Source organism: Musca vetustissima, unplaced genomic scaffold, assembly GCF_032173495.1.
Source record: "Musca vetustissima isolate MV318-11 ecotype Yass unplaced genomic scaffold, APGP_CSIRO_Mvet_v1 utg32807, whole genome shotgun sequence".
NCBI lineage: Eukaryota > Metazoa > Arthropoda > Insecta > Diptera > Muscidae > Musca > Musca vetustissima.
In genome coordinates this window covers 159,198-167,691 of record NW_026875614.1, presented here as the reverse complement: position 1 = coordinate 167,691, position 8,494 = coordinate 159,198, and the positions used below count along the sequence as shown (strand labels likewise).

Sequence of the window (8,494 nt, the reverse complement as noted above, 5' to 3'; positions counted from 1 at the left end):
GATATTGGCGCATCAAAGTCCATCATAAGATCAGATCTGGTAAAGGGAAAAATAACGCAACTTAATGGAGTCAGACTGCGCACAGCAACGGGGGAGCCCGCGGCAAGATTACTCTGAGACTAACTATTGCCAATAAATCGGAGAATTACGAGTTTATAGTTGCCGATATCGTAGACGAAGTGATAATAGGCGCAGATTTTATGATTGCCTTCGGTATCAATTTGGATATGAAAGAGCGTGTGATGACCTGGTCTTACGTCGAAATTCCGTTAAACGTGGGCTACGATGAAAGTACACCCATTAGACGTCTGACTACGGACCATCCAGAGATAATACCGCCCTGTGCCGAAGCAATAATATGGGTACCAATGAATGGAGATTGTGGAGCCGAGAAGTTGTGGGTGGTGGAACCAGCAGAAAACATAAACAGTAACATCCTAATAGCGAATGTCCTGGTGAAAAGCAACGAGGACGGACTGATTCCTGTTAGAGTTTTGAACCTGTCAAACAAGCAAGAGCAAATTTGCCAATTTTCCGATGTTGGACAATGCACACCAGCTGAAGCTGTAATTAATTTGGAAACTAGCACCGAAAAGCCAGCAGCCATGGAGAAGAAGCACCTCGACGGCTACATAAAAGAGTGGACACACCAATTATCACCATCCGAGAGGAACAAGGCTAAGCAGCTATTATGGAAATATGCCTCTACCTTTGCGTTGACAAAAGAGCACCAAGGAAGAACATCAGTGGTGAAGCATGAAATCCATACAGCAGACGCGAGACCCATTAAACAGCCTCCAAGAAGTGTTCCCCTGGCAAAAAGAGACGAGGTCCAGAAGCTGATAAGTGAAATGGAAAAGAGTGGTGTAATAGAACCATCGTCAAGTCCATGGTGCTCCCCAGTGGTCTTGGTCAAGAAGAAAGACGGAAGCACGCGATTTTGTGTGGACTACCGAAAGTTGAATGATGTCACCAAGAAAGACAGCTATCCGCTCCCAAGAATCGACGACACATTGGACACATTAGCCGGGACGTCATGGTTCTCCACCCTCGACCTGCAGAGTGGGTACTGGCAAGTAGAGATCGCCGAGAAAGATAAAGAAAAAACAGCGTTTGGCGTTAATGGGGGTCTCTGGCAGTTCAATGTCATGCCATTCGGACTCTGCAACGCCCCGGCTACATTTGAAAGGCTGATGGAGCGTGTGTTAAAAGGGCTGCAGTGGAAGTCATGCCTCATATACCTGGATGACATCATAGTCATGGGACGCAACTTCGACGAACACATCAAGAACTTAAGGGATGTTCTACAGCAGCTTTCGTCTTCAGGCCTCAAGTTAAACCCGGATGACATCATAGTCATGGGACGCAACTTCGACGAACACATCAAGAACTTAAGGGATGTTCTACAGCAGCTTTCGTCTTCAGGCCTCAAGTTAAACCCGAAGAAGTGCAGTCTCTTCCAACGAGAGGTGAAGTTCCTGGGGCACCACGTGACGCCGGAGGGCATATCGACTGATAAGGAGAAAATTCAAGCCGTCAGAGATTGGCCGTAGCCCCGAAATCTCCATGAGCTGAGAAGCTTTCTGGGTCTCTGCACCTACTACCGTCGATTTGTCCCAAATTTTGCCAACATCGCCGCCTGTCTACACCGCTTGACGCAAAAAGGCCAGAGGTTTCAGTGGGGCAACGACCAAGAAGAGGCATTCAGAAAGCTCAAAGACCTGCTATGCAGAGCCCCCATTTTGGCATACCCTATACCTGGCGGAAAGTTTGCTTTGGACACAGACGCAAGTGCGTGCGGCGTCGGTGGCGTCCTTTCCCAGGAAATCGACGGACAGGAAAGAGTCATCGGGTCTGAGAGGAATTACTGTGTGACGAGGAGAGAGCTGCTTGCTGTCCTTGAGAGCGTTAAACACTACCACAAATACCTATATGGTCAGCATTTCCTGTTGAGGACCGACCACGCTGCTCTCCAATGGTTGCTGCAGTTTAAGAATCCGGAAGGTCAACTAGCCCGTTGGATCGAGAGGCTCCAGAGTTATGATTTCAGAATCGAGCACAGAAAAGGCGGAAAACACGGTAATGCTGATGCCCTGTCTCGTCGTCCATGCAAGGTAGAATGCAGGCATTGCTCAAAGGCTGAGAATAAAGAGAATATCGTTGATGTCCGACTATTGCAGTTTGAGTCGGGTGAAGATTGGTCGACGGAACAACGAAGAGATCCCATTCTGGGCAAAATAATTTCGCCCATAGAAACGGGCAAGCGACCTAGTCGCAAAGAAATTATCTCCGAAAGCCCTCTTTTAAAATCCTATTGGGCCCAGTGGGACAGTCTACTTATAATAGATGGTTGCCTATATCGCAAATGGGAAAGTGAGGACGGTAAATCTCACCGGAACTTGATCGTCGTCCCAGACTCCAAAATAAGAGATGTCTTGTCGGAGTTTCACGATAGGCCAAGCGGAGGACATCTTGCCATAGCAAAAACCGCTGAAAAGGTAAAGCAGAGATTCTACTGGGTCGGCTGTCAAAAATCCATTGCCGACTGGATCGCCAATTGTGAAAGGTGCATAAGAGCTAAAGGTCCAACACGGAAGAGTCGAGGCTACATGCAGCAGTATAATTCAGGAGCCCCTTTTGAAAGAATCGCAATGGATGTAGCTGGACCGTTCCCAATAAGCGACTCTGGGAACCGGTATGTCTTAGTGGTCATGGATTACTTCAGCAAATGGCCAGAGGTTTATGCTATCCCAAATCAAGAAGCCAGGACAATTGTGGATGTGTTCAGCAAAAATTGGATTTGTCGCTATGGTGTTCCATCTGAGGTTCATTCCGATCAATGTAGGAATTTTGAATCAGCGATCTTCAAGGAAATGTGTGACTCCTACGGAATCAAGAAAACCAGAACGACGCCCCTACATCCACAATCAGATGGCATGGTGGAAAGATTCAATCGCACCCTGGAAGAACATCTACGGAAAGTGGTGGACAGTGGCCAACGAGACTGGGATGAACATATTCCAAAGTTTTTACTGGCTTATAGATCGGCCATTCATGATTCCACATCCCGGACCCGAGCCAAAGTTCTGTTCGGAAATGAATTAAAGCTACCTGGCGATTTGATATTCGGTGCTACCCCAAACGACGATGTGAACCAAGATGAAGGCAGTCAAAACTCTTTTAGTAAAGTCCATGATGCAGTTCGCCATCGAATAAAAATGGTTAGCAACCGCATGTAGGCAAGGCAAGAGCGGCAAATATGGGCGGCGATGGGTTTCAAGAAGGGCAAATGGTACTATTGTTCAACCCGCAACGGAAAAAAGGACTATGCCCCAAATTGCAAACGCACTGGGAAGGACCCTACAAGATTGTCACGAAAATAAATGACGTCGTTTATCGCATCCAGAGGAGCGACAGTCCCAGGTCGAAGATGAAAGTTGTACATTTGGAGCGGCTGACCCCCTGCGGAACGGGGGCTGTGCCTATTCGGGACGAACAGGCTTAAGCGGGGGGCAATGTTATGAATATAACTTTAGATTTAAGTAAATTTAGATGAATTCCGTTAATTTAAGAATTTGAATTGTAACGTAAATTTCTACTACGCAGTTTATTCGAATAACTTCACAACAACAACTACTGTATAGATCTTTCTACATCCTTCCATTTCCTCTTTCATTTTCTATTTTGTTATTGACGTACAATTCTTGTTAAACGTCATCATTGATGATCGCTTAATTCCTCTTTCTTTGTTACCCCCTCGCCTGTATATGTGTTGTTGTTATTGTTTACTCAATGTAAGGTTGTAAGTGTTTGTTGCATTTGTAGATTGTTCGTAATCTAGGTGTTACCAGATCGCCTAGAAACTTCTGTAGCGACAGGCGAGGCTCATATAAATAGGGGAAATGGAAAGGCAGTTAGTCAGTTGTGAATCAGATCGCGAATTGAAACAGTCAAGTAACGTAAAGCTGTAAAGTAACGTGCAAAGTAAATTGTGTCAATAAAGTCATTGTAATAATCGTAATCGGAAAGAACCCGCGTTTTATTTAGTACGAACCGTACTGGGAAATAAAACAACGTCTACACGGGATTAAGTAAAATCCAAGAACGTAACAATATATATATATATATATATATATGAATAATCTATTCTATTAAATAAAAACAATATACTTTTTAAAAAGTCGAGTCTGAAAATATTGTTTTTTTATCCTTCACTGTGGTACAGGGTATAATGGCTTTGTGCATATGTTTGTAACAGGCAAAAGTAAGCGAGATAGTGTCGATTTATGCTTGTCCGTCTGTCCGACCGTCCGTCCATGTATTTTTGTGAACAAAGTACAGAATTTATGATCCGATTTGGATGAAATTTGGCAACGGACACTTATTTGGCCCAAGACAAACCCTATTGAAATTGGGAAAAATCGGTTCAGATTTAGATATAGCTCTCATATATAGTTTCGTCCGATTTAATGTAAATGGTGCACCAAAGTCTCTATACATCTCTCGATTTGCACAAAATTTGGCACAGCGTAATGATTTAGGTCTAGAATGATGTGTGTTAAGTTTCCTGAAAATCGGTTCAGATTTAGATTTTGCTAACATATATAGTTTCGCTAGATTTTAGGTAAATGGTGCACCAAAGTTCCAGAAAATCATTTGACTTGCACGAATTTTGGCATAGCGTATTGAATTAAGTCCAGAATGCTACTTACTTACTTGTGCTAATTTTCGTGAAAATTGGTTTAGATTTACAAATAGCTCCCATATATAGTTTCACCCGATTTTAGGTAAATGGTGCAACAAAGTAATTTGCACGAATTGTGGCATAGCGTATTGAATTAAGTCTAGAATGACGTGTGCTAAGTTTTGTGAACATCGGTTCAGATTTAGCTTCCACACATAGTTTCGTTCGATTTTAGGTAAATGGTGCACCAAAATCTCTGAAAATCATTCGATTTGCACGAATTTTGGCATAGCGTATTGAATTAAGTCTAGAATGATGTGTACACCTAAAGATTCATAGCTAGACCGATCGACACAACGTACTGAAATTAATATACATTAATCTCTGGCAAGTTTCGAAATATTGGTTTTAGTCCCCATGTTACTTTGGACCAAATCCGTTTCAGACAATTTGAAATCAATTTACAAATTTCCTCCCGTCACGATAGTTCTCCAAGGGAGTAACCGATTTCATCAAACTTTGACAGAAGGAGTGGACCGATATTCCCCATTTTTGAACCTGAACTAAGTTTTAACGAAATATTAAGATGTGCAAAGTTTGGATGAAATCGGTTACTTCCAAATTGTCTGAAACGGATTTGCTCCAAAGTAAGATGGGGACTAAAACCAATATATCGATTAGGAAATATTGGATTTTATAAACCTAGTATTATTGATGTTTATTCTTTGTTTTCAAGCGCTTTGTTGACATTTGTAAACAAAAATAAATGAAGTTGAAGTTTGACACAAAACATTTTTGAAGTTTGTGGCCACAGTTACAGAGTTATATTAATATTATATTTTAAAACATATCCTACCTTGTAATTATTGTACCATGCTTACTACTATGAAATTGACAATGACAACCTCCTTTAATTTGGAATTCATATATCAATTTCAAATAAAATCAAAAATATATTCCATAAAATTTTATGTACGTCACATACATAAGTATCACCCATCGTTCTTCAAATCTGCATTCAACTACGTAATCAATATATGTATTGTGTAATAAGCATACAAGCATTGTTTATAGTATCAAAGGCTTATTTAGCACTTGTTTTATATATTCCCAACGAAACCCCCCCTGTGAGGCAGGTCAATGCCTTTCATGAGAACTATTGATTAAAATTTTGACCTTCATTTCAATCTATTATCTCTTACTCATCTATAATCACAAAAGACTTTCACTACTCAGAATGAATTGGCGTTTTTTATTAAATTTAAAATCAAGTCCCATAATTTTCCATAAAAAAAAAAACAAAAACAATTCAATTGAAAGAAATCATCATCGTTGTCATTAAAATGAATGTTGGGTTTCACAATAGCATCCATCAGAGCATTCACCAGAAGCCCCGAACCCCTGTCATGAGGTGCGGACATACAAACCGAATCTTAACAGCAATTGTTTTCAATCAACACTACTAGTACAAAATGCTTATTGTTGTTGTTGTAGTACGATTTATGAATTTATTGTCTAAATTAAAGCAAAAACATAAATTGATGCAAATATGTATGTGTACAGACAGACGACTATAATAATAGTAGGTAGGTACACTATTCAGAATTTGGCTATTCCGACAACCGATAATTGTAGAAATTTAGGACAATTTCTGTTGCGTTTCAAACAATTCTCTATAGCTAATAAATAAATTTAAATAATTTCCCCCGATTTGTTATTTGTGTGTATGTGTGCGTGTAACGTTGCAGGCGCGAGCGTGCTTTTTTGTGTGTCTTTGAAATGCATATCTTTAGCTCCTAGTGCTCCTAGAGATTTTGTAGATGTAGTAGAAAGAAAGCTACCCTTCTTTGGTTGTTTACATTTCCTTAAGGACCTTGCGGAAACGATCCAACACGATATTGGCATGCTTCTCGGTGAAGATCAATGCTGGCCTAAAACGTACAGACAAATCACCACAACCGCCGGTCTGCAAACCGTTCAGTTTCAATTTGTTGATCAAATCATCACGAGTTTGGCCATCCTTGCAGTTGAAAGCCAAGTAGGTACCACGACCACGGGTCGAGTTCATAATTGTGGGGAATTCCTTTTCCAATTGCAACAAACCGTCCTTCAGGACCTTGCCCGACCGTTGCACCTGATCCAGCAGATTTTCTTCTTTGATGACCTTGACGATTTCTTCGAGCATGAGGATTTTGCCTGGATCACCCATCCAGGTGTTGAAGATACGGTAGGTTTCTTTGGGGGCGAATTCATTGCTGTGGAAGTAGCCACCCAACTGCATTTTCTTACTGAAGGTAACTACATCGGGAGGAGAGGGCAGGTTGAAGTGTTCGTGGCACCACATTTTACCGGTACCACCACCACCAGTTTGCACCTCGTCGATCAACAAAGCCATGCCGTTGGCCTTGCAGATGCGCTGCAATTGCTGGAAGAATTCGGGGGAGGCTTCGTTGTCACCACCCTCACTCTGGATGGGTTCAATGACAACACCAGCCACGGGAATACCCTTCTTATTGTATTGTTCAATCAAATCTTGCACCTCAGCTAGACAGCGTTTATCCTGATCCTGATTGTACATAACATTCTCCTCCAAGGGATAACGGTATTGAGGGAAACTAGCCACAGGCCAGTCGAATGTTGGAATATCGATTTTGTGAATATATTTGGAATGGGTGGTGGCCAAGGCGCCCATGGTACGACCATGGAAGGCACCCTTGAAGGACAACAAACTCAATTTGGGAGCACCAGGTGCCATATTGACCATGCAGGAAGTTTTCTCCTCCTCCGTGAAGGTGACATCTTCGCCGCGTTGTGTGCGTCTGTACCACATGAAAATGGCCTTGTAGGCATTCTCGTTGGAGCAGGAGCCACACATCATGGTGGTCATGTTGTTCAGGCCCTTGGGTGCCACTTGCATGAACACATTGTTTAATTTCTCTGGCCATTCCTTGCCGGGGAATACACCCAAGGCGGGGCGATTAATCAAGGTCTTCAGATTTGTGTTGTTTTCGAAGATTTTCAATAGTCTGGGATGATTGTAGCCCAGGGGTACGGAGGAGATTTGTGTGTAGACATCCAAAAGGACATTACCATCAACATCACACAAATAGTTGCCAGTGGACTTTTCGTAATCGGCAAAAAGTTGAACAGTTCCAGCTTGTTGGATGGCACCCATTTGTTTTTTCAATTCCAAGGATTTGGGTCCAGGAATGGTTGCGGTTTTGACCACAGGGCCGGTTGGCTCGGCCAATGAGGAAAAATGTTTAACATTTTTGGAAGCTCTGGTTACGTGTTTTAAACCTAAGGCAGCACGCATGGTTGTAGTTTTTGTATGTGTTTTTTTTTTCTTCAGCAAATCCACAAAAAATCAAATCACGTTTGTTGTTGCTTTTTGCTGATGTTTTTTTCGGCTACGATATTTGTCCCGCTAAAACTCTCGGTTCTTGTTATGTACAATACGGAACGGAATGCATGGAAGCACTGAATGTTGGTATACATTCATTCCTTACAGAATACCTCTTCATTGGCATAGATTGTGGAGATATCTAAAGAGAATATTCTCGTGGCTCCTCTGTATCTCTCCCTCTCTCGATTTCATCGTTTTGGCATAATTGTTGTTATTGGTGATGATTGGTGGTGTTGTGTGGTGTACTGCCTGATAGTCTTTTTTACTCTCTTCATTCACTTTCGTTCTAAAAATTTACGCTGGTACTAAAACATCCCCATCAACACCCATACTATTTACTAATGCTGCTGCCGCTACTACTTTCTCTCAATGACAGTAGTTGTTGTTGTTGTCGTTGCGGACAT

General features: G+C 42.0%; 1 protein-coding gene across 1 annotated transcript in view; it reads right to left on the bottom strand.

Moving 5' to 3' along the window:
• Positions 1-6,537: 6,537 nt before the first annotated feature.
• LOC133338139 (4-aminobutyrate aminotransferase, mitochondrial) overlaps positions 6,538-8,494 on the bottom strand; it is a 129,270-nt gene continuing 127,313 nt past the window's right edge. The window contains exon 3 of the mRNA XM_061546324.1: positions 6,538-7,594. Coding sequence (XP_061402308.1) covers positions 6,540-7,594 — 1,055 coding nt within the window. The 3' untranslated portion in view covers positions 6,538-6,539. The remainder of the gene's footprint in view (positions 7,595-8,494) is intronic.